General features: G+C 39.6%; 1 protein-coding gene across 2 annotated transcripts in view; it reads right to left on the bottom strand.

Annotated features, from left to right (window-relative positions):
- The window catches only part of LOC146381189 (uncharacterized), a 96,986-nt gene that overhangs the window by 10,594 nt on the left and 65,927 nt on the right, over positions 1–20,465 (bottom strand). For both annotated transcript variants that reach the window (XM_084937106.1, XM_084937107.1), the window contains exons 11-13: positions 14,759–14,802; positions 2,957–3,150; positions 715–785 (exon numbers count right to left, since the gene is read on the bottom strand). In XM_084937106.1, coding sequence (XP_084793232.1) covers positions 715–785; positions 2,957–3,150; positions 14,759–14,802 — 309 coding nt within the window. The remainder of the gene's footprint in view (positions 1–714; positions 786–2,956; positions 3,151–14,758; positions 14,803–20,465) is intronic.

The following is a 20,465-nucleotide window of genomic DNA, read 5'->3' as shown; positions in this document are numbered from 1 at the left end:
CTTGTGTTGACAACACACACCACAAGAATCATGAGCCTTGAATTAACCTTGAAGACCTTAGTGAAAAAACCTCCGTAAAAATAAAGTTCAGTTATTATTTTAGACAACAGAGCCACAGCATCCCTACAGGCACATTTTTCTCGGCATTCAGGGGGAATTTGGAGCAGCAGTGGCCTGTTATGTTGGCAGAGGTTACCCAGGCCCACCGCCGCTCCGTATGGGTCCTCTGCACGGTGCCAAGGCCCGGCCTGCACGAGGACATTATGTCACAGCAACATGTATTCGTGTAAACAGGAAGTAGGCACCAAAACGTGACTCTAAAGGACAGATTGCTTCTTGAGCTGTCAGTGCAAAGCTGCTGCTTTTTTCATTGCTGATATTTTGCTTAAATAAATCAATAAATCATCTTAAGAGCTCGTTTGCAGGCAAGCAGGCAGGTAACATTTGGTGCAGAACTTTTTTGTTGTTGTTTGGTTTCTAAAGAGACGTTCACCGCAGGGATAAAGATCTGCCTTCTGTTAAAAATCTGCTGCTGGCATGAAAGCAAGACAGGATGTTTATGGAGATGCAGTCAACCGTTTTTTAAAAGGTTGAATAATGAATATCAAACAGTGGCTGTTGCAAATTGTTTCTCACTCAGCCCTTTAGATTTTATTTATTTATTTAGTTAGTTAGTTTTTATAACTAAACATATGTCTACTGTGAGAAACTTACTTTTTGCAGGTAGAGGATTAGCCCTTTAAGGATGGCATAGAAAGTCTTCCACCCTCTCTTCCCTCTTGGTGCTGCGAGGAGCAGAAAACATTAAATGTTAATTACAGACTTCCAGTCATGGATACAAAGTTACATCGTGCTCTTAGCTTTGCATCACTAAGTCAGAGGTGCATCCAGGAAACCTTCAATCAAAACTGCACATGTAACCCAGTGTCGTCTGTTCCCAGATAGTCCACACATTAGGGTATAATCTGGGCCACTTATGGCACTTGATTTCGTTTCGTTGTTTGGGCTAGGTGTGGCCTAAAGGTCACGAGGTGGGCTCGACTCGAGTTACTTTTGGGGAGAGCTGACACACCTAACATTCGACCCTTATACTGTGAACACACAGCACAGAAAACTGCCAGTCTGGGGCACACTTGTTGCTATCTGTGTTGTAGTGGCTGTCCGCATAATTAAATCCAACACACAGACTTCCCTGCCAGAACATCACAGTTATCAGTCTCACATTCATCTGGTCTATTTGAAAATCTTGTTTGTGCCACTCTCATAAACATCTTTATGACTGCGTGCTACAAAGTGCTTCATGCAACACGCCTCATTCACACCCATTCATGCAAGCCCGTTTTTCCATGCCTTTTCTTACTTGGTGATTTCTATCTAACATTCACACACATTGACACTCTGATGGATTCATCGGAGAGCATCCATCAGGGGTTATTATCCAGTCTGCGAGCCAAAGGATACTTGGCACGCAGACTGGAGCAGCCTGGGATTGAACCACAGCTCCAGCCACCCCACATTACCCACACTTAGCTGAAAGTAATGCACTCTAATCACTAATCTGTGATTTCCCTCAACTAAATCTGGTGTATAATTTATATATTATATTGTACTTTTGGTGTTTTTGACTGTAGTGAGAGGCCCCAGTCCTACCTCATCTCATATGTATTTGATTTGTGTTTTGAGGGCCCACCCATATTTGATTTGACTTATTTATCTAGTTTTAAATATTTTTAACCTTTATTTAACCAGAAGGTGACTGACTGAGTGCTCAGGGCTGACATAGGTGGCATTACGCTAGCATATTATTAAATGGTGGGAGTAAGCAGAGATCCAGGAGAAAACCCAGGTAAACATAAAAACCTCCTGCTGAGGCAAAGGTGCAAACTGCTGATATGTTGACATGTTTTAGTGCCTAGACCTAACCAATATCAGGTGCAGGTGGACACAGCCATGACCTGCCGGATCACTGACAACTGTGATCTGACAGACATCTGCATCACTCGCGGATATTCTCAGACTCTGTGGGGTGTGTCAACAGGGGTGAGGAGACTGGAAACTGGTGAACTCCACTGGTTTTGAGTGGTGCAGTAATAACAACCTCCTCCTGAAACGTAGCCTATATTAAAGAGATATGCCTCCGAAAATCTGCCACTAAGATCTGCCAGATCCCTGCACTGAAAATGTAGCAGACTCTACTTTTTGAGGAAGCTTAGATGTTTTAATGTATGCAGTAAATTGTCATCAAACTGAGTGTTTTCAGGAGCAGGCTCATTCAACTCAGTAAGGTACAAAAAGACTTGTGTCTGTCCAGGGGGAGGACGCTTGCACTGGACAAAGCACACCCTAATTCTCATGTTCACACTCTTCCCTACAGGGAGAGCCTAAACCTAACCAACTGGTTTTGGAGTGAAAACCTATCTAATGTGGAACCTGGTGCATCAAGGCACCAGCACCAACGACGAGCAGCAAAGTACATGCTTTTGGGGGAAATCGCACTTAAACGGAGGTCAATATTGGTTACTTTTTATGTATATATATTCATAAAAAGAAACAAATCCACCTGATGAATAACACATAGTTAACCTGTGAATATGTGCAAATGATTTCATCTGATTGTGACTCATTAATGAAGCGAATAACGGAGGTCTTTGCTTTCTGTATTTCCTCAGATCAATTCATTGTTTTAAATTCAAATACCAGCCTGTTGAATAATAAAGCTTATTTTAAAGACATTTGAGTGATTAATGTGACATTTAATGATGGTTGTTTTTCTTGGAATTAAAGCATTAAAATCCCAAATCCTCAGCATGTGTTAGTCTGTGCCGTTGAAGAAAAACCATCTCACTTTGGAGTACAAACACTCTACATGACATGACCTACAGTTTCACCTATGATGCTCTGGGCAGCAGCCAAATGTTTCAAAACATTGTGTAAATCTGAACTTTGCAACTCGTACTTCTCTTTCCGTCTGAGTCGGCGTGGACTTTGCGAACCAGGAATCCGTTCTTGTACAGCAGCATTCCGGTGGGCTGCAACTCATCCGACAGGGGCTTCCCGCTGCTGCCTACCCTCTTCATCGATCTGGAGGAGTTGGAGTCACACAGGCTGTCCCCGAGCTCCGAAAACGACTTCCGCAGTTCTTCCTCATCCCTATGAGGAGGAAAAAAAACAGTTCAGACTCCATGGTGATCAACACTTATGTGTCATGTCTCATTAGCATTGCGAATAAACACATCATCATGCATCCTGTCCATTTGCCTCACACTCAGCACAGGACATGAGGTCCGGAGATTTCACACACGTACACATGAGTAATATCGCTGTCCGCTGCTGGTGTCTTGGCACAGCTTCTGCTCTTCAAGACATTTACAAAGCATCATCTCGCTGGGGGAAACCAGAGCGAACAAAGTTTTCTTCAAAGCTTTAATTGTGTGTTTTCCTCTCGCCGTTCTCACTGTGCTCCTGTTCTCCTCAGAACAGAAGTCCACTCTCCTTGATCAAAAAATACCACAGGAAAAGAGTGACACCATCTATCTTGCTCCTGCTTTGAGGTGAAAAACAGGGGCATCTTCACCCAGAGGGACAGCTGCTCTCAGAGATGCCGACACATCACACAGAGGATGCTACAAAACGCTGAGGCTTTAAAGCCTCCTCAATAAGCTAAGAAAGCATAAACCCTTATTCTGTTTTGAAAATGTAAAAATCTCATCAAGCTGCAAAATCATTCAAATTCAAGATTGAGCATCAAAGATTTTTTTACACTTAATCTCTGAAAGACTGCATCCTTGTTCTTGAAAAAAAAGATTTTCATTCAGTTTTTGCTGTTTAGTATTATTCATATCACCCTATTGTTTGGCTGAAAACACCCTTAAATAACAGATTTTTTTTCAATCAGTTAAAAATTAATTTTAGTGCAAAATATTTAACAAATAATTACGTTAAGAAACTGAAGTTTCCTTGCTATACAAGTCTGAGAACAATTTTTCTGTTACTAAAAATAAAATTCCAGTTGTATCATCCTTCTTCTTCTTTTTCAAACTGTATATAAAAGATGACCATAGTGGTGTCACTCACTGATGTCAGCAACTTCAAGTCTCAGCATCAGCATTTTACCTGCTGCCAAGCTGAAGTTGGAGCTAATTAGCTTGCTTTTCAAATTGCATCCATGAACTGTAAAACAAAGAGGGAAGAAATATCTGGTATTTTTGTCACAGACCAAAAAAACTACATAGATTCACTCATTAAAATGAGAATTCAGACTTCTTGGACTGATCTCTGTCACACAGCAGCCATATTTCTTGTTAGATAACTGCTATAAAACTGTTAGATATGTTGGGTTTTCTCTTTCATCCCTCCCTCGTGTCCCTTTGCATGTTTTTCTCCCTCCTCTCGCTGCACAGATCAGCTGTTTTCCTACTAAGTCACACACAACTTTCCTCTAAGACCGTGGGCTGTTTGTTATCTTTGCACTCCCTCTCACCCACAACCCCTTTCCAATTAGTTTTCTTTCTTTTTTACTGCTTCTGCACCCTCTGTCATTACACAATCATTATTTCATCTGCACGGCACGATCACGCAGATACGCACTACAGCCTCACACACACACACACACAGGTGTGCACATATAATAATATTGCTCATATAAGTTAATGTGCACACATGTGATCACACAACACTAAGCACCACTCAGATCTATGTATTTGCACTTTTATGGAAACTCTCACCACACACTTTCTTACACCCAATGGAAGTGTGTTTTTTCTCATTCACACACAGCGCTCAACATTAGCTACACACACACAACTATGGGCACACTAAGGTTTATCACATGGAATGTGCATGGTGCTGGCTCCATGTGACTACAGGCAGATATTATTTTATTACAAGAGACTCATAGACCTGTCACAGCTACAGATGAACTTAAAACACCTGAGTTTTCTCATGCGCTCTCAGCCTGCTATAACCCCAGGCAAAGGGGAGGAGCAATTTTAATACATAAAATGCTCATTTTACAATCACAGGGTAGATTTCTAGTAGTTACATCATTTATAGGTAGCAAAAAGTTCTGTTCTGTCAGTGTATATGGCCCAAATGTTCACGACTCCTCGTTCTTCCACGCTTTTTTTAGTGCACTCTCTGAATACCAAGGTTGCTCATTTGTTCTCAGGGGCGACCTCAATTTTGGACTAAATGAAGAAATGGACAGCAGGAACTCAGCTCTGTTGGCAATCCACAAATATAATTAAACAGTACGTGTGCGATTTTGGACTTTGAGACGCATGGCGCTTCCTTCACCCTTCACCGTAAGGAATATACTTTCTACTCTCGTCTTGATTATTTCCTAGTCAGCAGCTCACTGCTGAGTGACACTTCAGGCACTGAGATAAACCCTATAGCTGTCAGAGATCATGCTCCTGTGTCTTTAATTCAAATAAATAAAGAGGTCACCAAGTAAAAACTAGAGATTTAAAGATGAAGGTTTTATTAAATATTTTTAAGAAGAGTGGGTTTTATATTTAGACTGCCTGGATCATGAGCATCTGTTCTCTGGGAAGCAGGGAAAGCAGTGATGAGAGGTAAAATAATTTCATTCACATCATAAAAAAGAAAAGAGAAAACAAATATATTCAGGAATGAAAAGAAATCATCAAATCCTTAGAAGAAGCATACGTGTTGTCGCAAAATACGTAAAGCAACACTAGACTTAAATGAAATTTCTAGCTAACCAGTTAAAACTAAAGAAAGATTAAATAAAGACTTAAACTGGGTCTGGGAAAACAGTATATGTGTCACGGTCCTGGGTCGTTTAACCCAGTGCTTTGAGCTTTCTTATATTTTGATATTCATTGTTTATGTTTAAGTCTTAGTTATCTTAAGCTTGTTTTATTTTGCCTGGGTTGCCCTGTTATAGATCATTGTTTATTACCCGTGACAAAGCACGATCCCCGTGTTTAGGTCTCCCTCACCTTTCATATGTCATCAGATTCGCGATGCCATGTCTGCGTCCCGTTATGTTTCCTGTTTTATTTTGAAGAGGTCTGATGTCCCATGTTCATTGTGTTTAGTTTCACTTCCCCTGTGGCGTCATTATGTTCATTCCAGTCAGCTGCTTCCCCGTGTGTTTCCACTTCCCCTGATCACCTCCTGTGTGTATTTAGTCTGTGTGTTTTCATTCATTCATGTTCATGTCATGTTTCTGGGTTTTTCATGTATCCATGCCAGATGTTCACGTTAAGGTTATTTTTCCATGTTTAATCTTAGTTCACCCAGTCTAGGTTATTGTTTAGTTTCGCCTTTGCCCTTTTATTTTTGTATTGTTCAACCAGCCTTAAATAAGCAGCTCGTACTTAGTTAAATCAAAGTTTCCTTTTGCGTGTCTGCACTTGGGTCCTCCTTCTCGCTCCACATAGTCAGCTTCAGCCAGACTGTAACAATATGACCCTGAAACAATAAACAGAACTTTCAGGGACATTTACAAATCTTTATATTCACCAGAGATAAACCCATCTAAAAACGAAATCGATCACTTTCTTGACAACATAACGCTTCTGAAATCATCAGATCAAACACTAGCATTGGATTCACTGCTGACATCAGGTGAACTCCAGGAAGCCCTGAAAAGTATGCCCAATAATAAGGCTCCAGGTGCAGATGGATTTCTAGCAGAGGTCTATTCTGGACAATTCTGGTAGCAGTATTCTGAAGAACATCGCAGGAAATCAAGGAACATGGCGGACTACCACCAAATATGAATTCTGCCAACACTAGTCTCCTGCTAAAACCAGGCAAAGACCCTGTATTTCCCACCAGCTATCGCCCAAACCCTTTATTAACGTTGACCTTAAAAGAGTCTGGACAGCACTCTCAAAGAGATTAGAGACATAACCCCCCTCATAATACATCCTGACCAAACCGGTTTCATAAAAGGTAGGCACTTATCAACAAGTACACCTAGATTACTTAATCTGATAGACTATTCATGTAGTAAAAACACTGAAACTACAATATTGTCTCTAGATGCAGAACATCCTCCAGCTTCTGTCTTCAAAGGGGCACCAGGCAGAGATGGCCATTCTCCCCTTCACTGTTAGCATAAAATGCAAGAACGTAGATAAGTAATAATAAATCTATATTTGGATGATGTGTTACTTTTTCTTCGGGATTCACAAACCACTTTCTCTGAGAAAATGACATTAATAAACTCTTTCTAAAGAGTTTCAGATTATTCGATGAACTAGTTAAACACTGAGGGGCTGTGCTGACGGCAGCTGTGGGTCGTCTGCACCATGCCGCCGCCCCTCACTTTTTCCTTTTCCCCCCGGTCTTGTCCGTTACGGTTGTAATAATACAAAGTACAAAATCCTATTAAAGTTCTAATAAAATATGACAATTATAACAAATGCCAGGCTTGTAAACATATTTATTTCTGCTGTAAATTTGGGCTCTTTAACACTGGAGTCTATAGAGACTTCCTACAGGAACCAGCCTGAGCTGCAGGTTTTGGCGCTACCAGCCTCGTTTGTCAGACATTGATTCTGCTGCTTGACCTCCTACTGCTGTTACTACTTTAATCGTTTTCAGTTAGAGGTTTGGTCCATATTACTCTAGTCCACATTACTATATGTTTATTATTGCCAAGGATGAAAGCAAAGGGTCTCTTGCCTCTTGCTGCCCTACAGAACTCACTGAAGCCCATTGGGGTATACACATACTCATAGAACTGGGGTTACATCAGTAACAACGACTTTTCTAGCGGCACTTTTATGCAGAACATTTTCCCATGGCCGTCATTCCCAAATGGACAGCTTATAATATCTCAAGCACACATTTAAATTGGAACCATTTTCCATATAAATAACCCGTCTTTTCATTTAACTGCTCATGTTGCTTTAATGAAGTTTTAATAATTATTATTATTTAATAATAATTTTCATCCAAACCTTTAGAAACACCTCAAACGTAGACCAAATTTATTGTAAAACTGGAAGCACTGTGTTGTCTCAGAGTGTTATATCAAACACCAGGCTTACTCCACCCTTTATTAAAATGAGTTTATGGGCTCGGAGTGTTTTTGGTGGATTTGAAGTTTTGGTGCAGGGTGCACATCGCTCATTAGGAACAGGCCTTGAGGAGCCATCTCTGTAAATGAGAAACCTGAGAAGCTGCTGAGTCGTCGACTGCAGCTTCATTTCTTTCTAACTACCCTCATGTGAAATGTGTTTCTGAGCGCTGAACTTCCCAGAAAAAAAGAGTCTCAGTCTGATTAACAACTGAACTCTTCACCCAAAAAGATCAGGTCTGTTTACTACCCACCAACCTTTTTTAAAATGTGTTATTTGGTTTTCTTTTACTGCTTTAAGACATTTTTCTGTTTCATTTTATTTTCTAATCTACTTTTTTCATGTATACCTCTTTTCTTTTAAACATATTGTATTTATGTTTGTATTTACTTTTGTTTCAGTTAAACAAATAGTATATAGTCTATATCGTCTTTCCTATATTTTTTTTAAAAACATTTTTATTCAAAAAGGGCTAGAATTTATCCAAATAAAATACTTAAAAAATGTAATTCAACCCTTTTTTAAACAAAAACAATAATTTTATTTTCTTTTTAAAAATATTTTTATATACACATTTTATTTTATTTTGAACAGAATTCCTGCAGTTTGCCTCTCGTCTTGTGTGTCATTTGTTTCTAATTCTAATACAATTTATTTTGAATTTTCCTATTTTTAATTCCTCATTTGACAGGTTAGAATATTTTTTGCCAGTATGAAAAAAACTATAACTTTTTATGGTCATATTCACTTTTGTTGTTGTTGTTGTTTTTGTTTATCGTTGTTCATTACAGACAATTACTATTTTCTAAATATTCAGTTTGTAAACAAACCCAACAATGCATGTTGCTACAGCAGCGATAATCCCATTTTCTTCTAAATAATCCTTGACAATGCACTGCATGCATCTTTTGGTGTTTTTAAGTGGATTTGTCACATTAAAGAGATGATAGATGCTTTAGGCTGCAGCAGTGAGCCTCTCTGCATCCACCCAGCAAGGTAATATGGCAATTCCACTTGTTACCTCACCAGGCGGCACCCATGCAAAAGTTCAGCCTGAAAATAGAAAATGGCTGTGTGCCGAACCCCCCCGAGACCACGCTATGAGTAACCAACAGTACATAACAGCAGTTAACCCCATGCAGGAGCCGGAGAGAGAAAGAGAAGCAGAGACGGAGCCAATGAGCATGTAGCCTGTTGCCTGGTAACTGCTGGCCTGCCTGAATCCGTCTCCACACAGAGACAAAGTGGAGAGATGGAGAGAGAGAGGTGGAGGGGGGTGGATGAGTGGAGGAGAAAGATAGAGGAGTGACAGAGACGGAGGGGGGAGAAAAGACAAAGCTGATCGTTCTCAGATGGCAGAACATTTAACATGAGTGAGAAAGGAGGTGAGAAAGAAGAGAGGAGAGGAAAAGATGAAAGGGAAAACGGGAGACAAAGGATAGGGCTGAGGGCAGAGATGAAAGGAAAGAAACACAACAGAAGGTAAAAAGATGACAAGAAGAGGAATTCTGGCGAAGAATGGAAAATTTAAGGAAACAAAGAAAATGTATGAAAGCAAATATAGTAATAACAGTGAAGGAAAAAGAAGTCCAGGAGAGGAGGTGAGGAACAGAGAGGGTAAGAAAAAAAGGAAATACAGCCGTACTGTATTTAAGAAGGAAAATACAACAGAGGTCAGCAAAGGAAGGACAAAAGAAGGGCAACATGAAAGATGAATGAATGAAGACAGAAACAAAAACAAAGGGAAAGAACAAAAGACAGAGATGAAGAGATGACAAGAAACGGAAAATAAATAAAAAACTATAACAAAGGGAAAAAAGTCTAAAAGGAGGAGGAGTCAGAGGTAAAGGGAAGACGTGAAATTAGAAATGGAAGGAAGGAAAAGGAAAGAGATCTGCTGTGTTTCACTGACTATGAGTCACTGTACCAAAGCACTCCAAACAGTCAAGTGAAAAAGGACAATAATTCATAAAAAACACTCTTATAGGCGGCAAAGCATTTCCTCATTCACACAGGCTTTAAATTACCTGTGCAATACCCCCAGACAAAGTCTTATTTTGAAAAGATGGGACTGACTATAAATGAGTTTTTGTAGCCTCTTCATTCTTTTCTACTTTGACAAACAGACGTTGACAGACATAAACACATGCAGTCCTTCCTGCAGTGCCCCTGGTGTGTGGATGTCTGCATTTACAGCTTGTTTACATTTTTTTTAAATAAAAAAATTAAGTGGTAGGTATTCCCCACTCCAGATGGGACAAATACATGAAATGAGTTGGAGATAAAACTACTTTTTGCATTTAATAAAAGTGTATTATACTCCCCAATTCAAATTCAAGGCCTTTAAAAAGTTTTATTCCACTACCAAAACGTCTTCACTGTCATGCAAGAGAAGCTTTTTTTAAAGTGTATAAAAGGAAAAAGCGGGAGGAGACAAAGGCTTTCTCAGGTTCTGAGCCTAAACTGTTAGAGTAAACAAGACGCCTGGAATTACAGACATATTTCATTCAGTATCACAGCATCAGGTGTATGCAGGTGAGCAGTGACGACTACAGACATAAGACACGATGATTAGAGCCAGAGAGGAAATAGGAGAACTGAGATTAACAGAATAAAAGGAATAATAGAACAGGAAGGTCTCATCTCCCTGCCTCACTTCATGTACAGCATGCTTCATTCTCCCGGCTCATTATATCCTACTATCCTGCCATTCTTTTCTATCCAGGGATCCACTTCCCCCCGTATCTCCGACTTGTTGCGTCTCCCTTTCACAGCACAATGCCCACCGCCTCTCCCTCTGCTCTCCATCCACCCCCGCTACTGAATGAGGAACCATGTGTATACGTCTGTGTTGTATCTGTGAGCGAGCGAGTGAAGAACATGTGGGTGCATCCAACTGCACCGCTGAGAGTGGCCATGTGCACGTCTCTCTCTGCGGGGGTGTGAAATAACATCCATTGCAAAAGAAAAGAAAAACAGAATAGAGCACAAACACACACCTGTGATGGGACGCTAGATTTCACATAATCGCAGCGAGTGGTTTGTTTTAGAGTGTGAATATCACGCGCAGAGAAGGGTTTTATTTTAAAATAAGGGAGTAAATTAGTAAATCGATACTGGAACAAGCTAAATATAGAAAAGAACTGCAAACACACAAATCAGCCTGTATAAGAACAAACAGGAACAAGGTTCTGCCCCCAGGGCTCGATCATTACGCTGTGAGCTCAGTAAGCAGCTTTAAAAGGTGTCACTGTAGCTCAGGAGGTCATCTGCTTATCGGAAGGTTGGTGGTTCGATACCTGGCTGCTCCGGTCTGTGTGCCAAAGTATCCTTGGGCAAGATACTAAACCCGAGTTGCTCTCTGATGCATCCATCCGAGAGTGAATGTTAGAAAGCACTTAGGTAGAAAAAGCATGGGAAACGTGCTTATATAAATGAGGCATATTTACAGGTAGAAAAGCACTATATAAGAACCAGTCCATTTATCAAAAGCACAGAGATAATCGGATATAATCCTAATTCAGACACACCCATGGCTCATGAGCTAGTTTTATCCTAAAAATGTGTTAACAGAAATTCCAAATCTTTCCAGGAATGGCAGGTTGGGAAACTTTGATGTTATTTATGTTATTTTTATTTGTGTTGTTGCGGGTCCAGCCACAAACTCTCCACAAAAGATGGTCTGATTGTGAAGCTAGTGATGGTGTGCTTTAAGCCTGCATTCTTTCTAATGGCCAGCAGGGGGCTCTCAGCTTTGTCAATCAGTGACCTCAGGAAACACTTTCCTGATGAGTTTATGATATTAGTCACTATTTTTAAGAATTAGCAAGTAAAACATGCTTTTGATGTTGCTCCTTGTCACACCTGGTTTAAAAAATGCTGACCATGTTTATATGAAAAGGTCATTTCATGCCCGTCTTATGCAGTTGTGGTCACAAGTCCATGATTATGAATGTCATGGTAGTTTTGGGCTTTTAATGATTTCTTGGAGTGCTTGTATGGCAGAGTTTAAAAAAACAAGAACTGGGTGCACGAGTTTGAATTCATTTTTGATTTTGTCTAATCTACACAGGCTCAAATATATACGTGGAGGCCCAGTAACATGTGGCTAAATGTCCCTTAGCAACAGCATTCATGTCCATTATGAGTAGATGTAAACTTCTGTATGTATTGATAGGTCTGTGCAGGAGCACAGAGATTCACAGATGGTGCAGAGGGAGATTGCTGCAAACGTTTAGAAAAGATCCATGAATATTAAGTTTCTTGCTTCGCTTCCTTCTGTTTGCATTCAAGGGTTAAAAAGGCAATTTTTCTTTTATTTTTGAGCAGCGACACTTTTATCATTTAGGACAAGACTGCAGCGACTTCAGCTCACCTTAAGTATAATGCTTGAGTTCCCAGAAATGTAAATAAGCACACAGCCACATGGACCTTAACATCTGCAACACATCTGTTTGGCCCTAATATGTGATGTAAACAGAGTATACTGATTAGAATGAGGGTAATGCTCAGTGAAAGTAAATGTGATTCTATCCAGCTTGCTGATTATGCTAATGCGACAGCTAGTATTCCTGTGCAGACATGTGGCTTTTTCTTCATTTTTATAGCGCTGACAATCTCGGTCTGTTGTGAAGGCTTCTCCTCTTCCTGCCTTTGACGAAGAGTTGTTAAATATCTATTAGACCCAAGTTCAACATGAACAACTCAGTTGCATTTGTGACCGCAGAGCAATGCAGACACACCAGCTTACAATGACATGGATTCAGAGCTGTGAAATAAATTAAAATTTGGTTAATTTTAAGTTTAACCGCAGTTTGAAGGCTACCAATCAATGAACCAGGCTCTGAGAAAGATTCCTGAATATTAAGGCGGATGAGTCTTGTCCTTAAGTGTCAGAGTTCCAAAGCAGATTCCATTGCAAAGATCTCTGCCGGCTAAAGCATTAAAAATGAACAACAGACTTCTGTGGGCTGAATCTCTTCATCTGTAACCGCTTTTGTTTGGAGGTGGATTCTCCTTCGCTCTGTGGTGTTTACGTGTCTAAAAATGACATCTCTTCTATCCCAGCGAGGCCTCCTGTGCGGTGGCAGTGTTTAAATAGCTGTCTATATGTCAGTGGAGATGTTTGAACTGGATTGCCTGCCTCTCTGCGGATCTCCTCCGCAATCTGCTCCTCTGACCACTTTTGTTCGGCTGCTTCGGGAGCGCTGCAGCTGCTATTTTTGGAAAGGTAGTGGGAGGCTGTGGTCGCACCTTTGTACAGGATGCAGGTAAAGAGACGTTGAAATGGAGCTGCCTTGTTCTCGTTCTCTTTTGAATTTTTTTTCTTTTGCTTTTCATGCATCCAAAATGCAACATGTTCACAAGCATACATGTGATTTCTGCCTATACATACACTAATGTGTGCATTTTATCTGCCTGTCACTGTGTGTGTTTGCTGCCGAGAGAATGCAGGGAGGAAAGAGCATCGTGGTAGCTATGGAGTCGTATCCATGGTGCCGTAACTATGGCAACAAAGCTTGGAAAGCTGGCGACTTAATTGGCATCTCTGAGGCGCCGTGGAGCTGTGATCCAGAATAGCAACCCTTGACACACTAATGTTTCCTTCACATGCCAAACAACACTAGCGTCATCACTGAGGATGCAAACAAGCTGATCAATATCCCGTATTGTTTCCTGCCCTCCAGTCTGTGTGTGAGAATAAAAAGCACAGAACGAATGGAAGACTCAAACTACCAAAATCGAAATTGGAAAAGCCAATAAATAAAGAATAAAAAAACAAAATAAGTTGTTAATTCATTTTAAAAACATGGAATAAATTCATATTAATTTTGTGTTTTAAATTCGATTTTTTCCACATTTGTTTTTATCATTTCAATTTTATTAATACAAATATTTTTGTAACTTTCTAAATGTAATTATTTTCTCTCTTTCCATTATTTTCTCCAAATTTATTTATCTATGAATTTCCTTTGTTTCTTTTTTTTTTTGGAGGCCCTGTATGGGGGCCCAAAACTGCCAATATGAAAAAATAAACAAGTACATAAATGATTATTTGTAAACAAAATAAGAAAAGAAATGAAGATGTGAGTTAAAAATAAGACTCTACTTTATTTATTCATTAGTATTTAGCTTAAAGATAAATGACTTACTAAAAAAATGACAGGCCATTACATGTATCAGAAACAATAAACAAAACAAATTATACATGATAATATTATTATTGATTTATATTGATTTATATTTTTGTATTAAAAATATAAGCTAAAAGGATATCTTTAAAAATAGTTTAAATAAATAAACGAATGTTCAATTTATTCAATTATCAACACAATAATAAAGTTAATAATAAGGTCATTTGTTTTTAAAAAATGATTATTTTTTTTATATTATTTATTATTTTATTATTCTTTCATGCATTTATATCTGCACAGAAGACAACACTGATAGCTTGGCTCCCCATTTGAGGCAACCAATAAATAAATAGGTAATTATAAAAAAATTGTACATCAGTAAATTTAATCATATCAATTCCAAATATACTGAAATACTGAATGATTTATTAACCAATTTCTTTATTTCTTTATTTTTTTTTAAAAAATTGGGTACATTTGGTCCTCCACAGATGGGAAACCATAATGAATTAAAAACAGCTTAAGATAATAATATTTACATTAGGTCAATTTAAAAAGACTTACAATGTCCACTGCAGCTTCTGGTTTTTGATTGAGTTGTAGAGAGCCTGTAGAGGAAACAAGAAAATCACATTTAGGAAAAATATTAGCAGTGTACAGGTGGACAATTGATCAGATAATGCAGCGTGCGGGTAAAACACAGGTTTATTGTGGTTTTCTGTGAAAACTGCGCAGTAAGCAAGCTGGCTTTATTCAATAAACTGTAGTCAGAGAAATGGCATCCCTTTTCACGCTGCTCAAACTTCCCTTTGCATGAGCTTTACTCATTTTCTTAGCCACACAATCCATCGATCATCCAATCAGTCAGCCACCATCACCACTGCATCAGTAACAAAGCCATTATTCGCCAAGCACCCAGGCCTTTCAATGAATGGACGGGCAAATCAATCAGCCAATAAATAATTTAGACAAATGCATCGACCCACATGGAGGAAAATTAAGTTACAATCTGTTAGCAAAAAGCATAACAAAGACATTAGATCACCGCAACTAACCAGGCCTTCAGTATTTGTAATGTGATGAGTGGAATTTGTCTTTTTATTGGAAAGAGTTTGTACCAAACTCAACATAATGAAACTTGTTGGGAAAGAGGAGCATAGGCAATGCGAACAAATAAAATCCAATAAACCCAAATAAATTACAAGCACATATTTCAAATGTTTACTGGTTACAATTTTTCTTATTTTTTTTATTGTTGTAAAAAACAAAATTCTTGACTAAATAATTTTATTTACTCACATAATAAGTGACACGCAAACTGTTTCTACACACACAGGAGTTGAGCACAGGTACAGGTATTTTAACTGTAATGACATCATCACATAAAGTAACCAACTATCAATGGGCCAAAATGACTCATTTGTAGGATTTACGCACCTGTAACACCTTATATAAGCATGGCATCAATTTAACTGTATGACCCAAAACATCTAATTTATATCCACTAAGTGTTCATCATGATACATCATTATGCATAATGAAGGTGCCTAGCAACCATCTAACAATGAGCTAAAATCACAGACAAACAGTACCCTAGCAGGGACTCACACCTCTGATTTGCACTGGGGATGTGTCATGGGTTTGAAATGTGGTTATGTTTATTTTTCATTCTGCTCCCTCTACCCTGTTATCAGTTTTACTTCCTGTCTCTGCTTTTATCTTTTATTGTTGCTCCTTTTTTCAATTAGTCAGTGTAAATACACAACCTGTGTAGCTCTTCCCATTTACTAGACAGTCTTTATTCATAGTTCCTTCAGGAAGACTTTCATTAGCTTACTTTCTTATTTTAATGGGCTCCTAAAATAAGGGCAGGAATTTTAAGCCTAACAGGTCTTATTTAATCCATTTTAGGTATCTAGTGAATGTATGCGAGTACGCATTAAAATAGAGAAATGTTATTAAAGCTTGGTGTTACTCAAAAAAGGCTTCTAGGTTTTCTCAAATTTGTTAGACCTTTGACGCCCCTGCTAACTGTTTACCTGAAAATTTCTGTTTCTTCCTGATTTTACATTGCCTGGATTTAGGTCCCTTTCCTTCCTGATAAATGTGATAAATCAAAGCAAAAATTGTAGAGAAAACAATCCAGAGAAGTGTTTTGTATCCGTTTGCTTGCTGATTCTCCACATCCTTTGCACCATTTATCATTTTAGGTCATTACTTCCCCTCACAGCAAACACAGTCTTTTACTTTTATTATCATCATGATCAGCACAAGATAAAAACAAAAAACAGAGGCAAAGATGGGTTTTAATGAGGGATGCAGTCAGCTGCTGCTTCTCTGATCTGAGAGTCGGCACATTTGGCTTTAGTTTCCTCAAAATCTGTAGTGACAGTCAGGACCATTAGACACTTCTCCTTCAGCTCCCCACACACCTCAATGACATCGGCCTTGGCCAGCTGAACGTGACACATAGCAGCTTCGTTTCACAGCCGGGCTGCTGCAGAGGAGCGGGGTCAGAGGAGGCAGCAGGAGGCCATCGGGCTGTAGCGTTTAAGGCAGTGAGTGCAGCTGAAAGACAGATGTGCCGGCTGAGGTGATGGAGAGGACACTTATGGGCAGTTCATCTCTGAATTCCTCGTGGATCAATACCACGCGTCTTCTTAAGAAACCTCAAACTAAAACCAGTTTCATTACACATATTAAGCCGCTGGTTGTCACTCGCGTTTTAGACTTTCAACCTAAACCGACTTAATGATGGTGTTTGATTCAGTGATCTAATCAGATTCATTCGCAGCTTTGAAACTGGGCCTAATCACAAATACTTCCAGAGCACCATGAATATTGATGACCACCCAGAGGAGACCGTTACAGATTTAGGTCTGTTTTGCTCCTGCTGCTGTAAAACTCTCGAGTTATGTTTCAAACTTAACTGCGCTCATGCATTTTAATAATGACGACAGACAGGGAAGATCTTCCTGGGATGCCCGAGTAGGAGACAAACTGCTACGGTAGCACAAATCCGACCAACATCAAATATTAACAGTGAATTTGTAAGCAGTAAAAGTGCAGTGATGTGACTGCAGAAGTTCACGTGTACAACTGAGGAAAACTGCTTGTTTTCAAAAGATTCAAAATGCTGACAACAAAGGGACATGCATGTGTCATTCCCATGGTTACAAAATACTAAAAATTAGAGGTTTCAATCACTCAACAAAGAGTTTTGTTGGTTTTGTTCTTAGCCAGTAATAGAGCCAGGTTTTGACTTTCTTATTAAAAAGTAAAATGATTCTGTTTTTCTCAAAGATCTGGATCAGAGGTATTTCATATTAATATTTCACTTCTGATGAGCTTTTAAAACTTATTCAGTAACATATAAGGCTGTTATCTACCCTCTCATTTGGTTCTGAATAAGTGTAGTATGGTGAAAAGGAGATTTTAAAGTATTTTTCATTATAATATCCCAAGATTTTTCATTTAGGGTCACGCTTGTGGAACTTTTAGTGAGTAAATCTGAAGAAATTTCAAAAACAGCCTGGAGCTTCAAGTATGCGTAATATTCTACATTTGCCTCCACTTCAGCATAGCTCTGATTTGCATGCTGCATGTGCAGAAACTGTGTCACAGCTGAGTCTATTTGGTGAGTTATTTCTGAAGAATATGTTTTATTTGTATTTCCCCTGATTGTAAATCCTGAGGGATCGACGGTATTGAGAGTCATTGAGTCTGAAGGCTTACTCAGACAAAGATGGATGCTCGTCACCTTCACCTACTTGCTCCATCAACATCAGCAAGTGGCAACAGATGAGAGCCATTAGCCTTGAGTGATGGCATTAAGAGGCACGCTGTACTGAGCCATGCTATACGTGCTGTCGGGTCTGGCAGAAATCCAGCCGCCTTCATCAAACGCTCTGCACTCCACATGTATACAAGCAGCACAGGTGGTAAATCAAACAGTAAACACATGCTCTCTCAGATATAGGGGTACAATAAAAGGCCGTTTCTGTCCCTACAGGTGCAATCTGCATAAATATACACACTCTGTGGGTAATTGCCAGACCTTCTCAGGGCAAAAAAAGGACACACACACATTTCTTACCATTTCAAGTACATATTTGAACACTTTGCTTTAGATTTAAAGGTGCAATATCAGGAGGCGACGTATAGAAATAGGCATAAAATCCTTGATATCTATTTGGATAACTTTTAGTACAGTTTGAGCTGTCTGTACGACTAAAAAAAAGTGGTATGCAACTGAACGTTTATGAATGAATAAGAACAAAAATATATCTAAAAAAATAATAGGCATCCCTGGGCCAAATGCAGTCCATCCTTTAATCCATCCATTAAGGTACAAACCACAAGGGTACAAGTAAGTACACCAGTCAAGAGTGCAATGGGAGTATCTTAGAGGCTATAGCGAAGTTTTACCCCCTCAGATATACAATTAGCTCGGCTTTTATCAGCTTTCATAAACTGGATTTTTTCATCCAGCTCATATATCATGAGAAAAACAGAAAAAATACTTGAAATAATAAATAAAGACATACATTCCTGGGTACCCACGTGCCCAATTTTGGACATCAAGGTGCAAAACTGTCATCAAAAGTTCAGGATTTCTGTGAGTTCCAAACAATCTGGGTACAGTTAAATAAGCTGCTGTGCTCCAAATGTACAATCAGCAAGGCTGCTAAGAAAAACTAGCCAGTGTTCGTCTACCGGCCCTGATTGGGCTTCCTTTCATCGACTTTCTGAGAAAATTAGACTTCATTTTAGATTGTTATTAACCCCAGTTAGAGTAAAAAATTTCTTTCTGAGAACAGTTTAATAGAACAAAAGTTATATATTCTAATTGTCTGAACTGACGGTTAGGATTGAGGTCTTAGACCATCAAGTATAATTACATGCGAAGCCCTACATAGCCAAGCTCTTGTTTATATAATATACCTGCTGAGACCTTATTCCAGCGACCTCTCTAACAGCTGATTGGGGCCCTTTAAATGTTTCATTTTCTTACTTTAAATTGAGCTTTTGCAGCTGCAGAATTAATCAGATTTCAAACAACTGCTTAAAATGTATTTCATAGGTTGACTGTAACGACTCCCACTTTCAGACCATTTCTTCTACTTAAACATGTGTGTGCATGTACTCTATTTTCACATCCTTAATGTGTTTTCTCAAATCTGCTATGTTTGAAAGACAAATAAAGTTATTACCGATATTTGCTGAGAGTGTACAGTGCACGTTTAGGCTGTAAACAGATGTGTGGCTTTGAATGGCACTGAGCACTTGTGACATGAGCATGAAATGGAAAAATGATTCATCTCTTTTGTGCTGCAGAATACATCATTTTAAATGAACAGCATGGTTTTAAGTACCTTCCTCCTCTTCCTGGCCTGTGGGTGGTTCTGTCCGTCCTGAGCTTTGCCCAACAGGTCTGGGAATACCAGGGGTTTGAGTGAACGCGAGCGCGGGGTTCTGGGATACCGGAACGGGTCCATCATCCGGAAGTCCCTGCCGTATCGCACGGTGCAAAGAGAGCGTGAGCGCAGGCGCCCCGCCGAGTGCAAGCTGTTGACACCAATCATGGTGACGGATTACACAGAAGTGTCTGAAGATCAGTGGAAACCAACCCAGATGATTCAATTCTTATTTTTAAGTCTTGCAGAAACCACGCTTCTTAAAAAAAAAAAAAGAGTAAAAAAGTTGATCCGAGTGTGAAATGAGGTGCTGGATGGAGTCCAGTAGACACCACGAGTGCCAACAGACAGCTGGGAGCGAATTCAGCTATTACAGATAGCAGCCGGCGATCAGCAGAGGCCGCGGAGGGAGGCAACACATCATCAAGCTGCTGTCAAGTGAGTCAACAGCATCGGCAGACCGTGCTCTCAGCAGGCATCAAGCCCCAACGGTCTCATCCCTGGATGTCTTGATCAACACTCGCCAGGCCCACCTGATGCTGAATTATTGATAAGACAGCCATGTATTATACATCCTGTGAGGAGGAAACCAGGCTCCCTGATGCAGGTGAGAAGCAGTCACAACTTTTACCTGGATTGTCTTTTAAAGATTGAAGGGAAAGCTGCACCAAGGACATAAAGTGCCTCTTTCTGCAGCAAACAAGACAGTGGCAGCAGGTTACAGGCATGAATCCTTAAACATGCACTCAAAAAACAAACAAAAAAAAAACCACACACACACAAAAGAAACCAAAGCTGACACTCTCACAGATGGCAGAGGTGAGAACGGACAGCCAGCGTGAAACAGATGGGCG

The sequence above is a fragment of the Perissodus microlepis genome, chromosome 8, assembly GCF_051167445.1.
Source record: "Perissodus microlepis isolate ML-2025 ecotype Zambia chromosome 8, ASM5116744v1, whole genome shotgun sequence".
Classification (NCBI taxonomy): domain Eukaryota; kingdom Metazoa; phylum Chordata; class Actinopteri; order Cichliformes; family Cichlidae; genus Perissodus; species Perissodus microlepis.
This window is presented reverse-complemented; position numbering and strand designations above follow the sequence as displayed.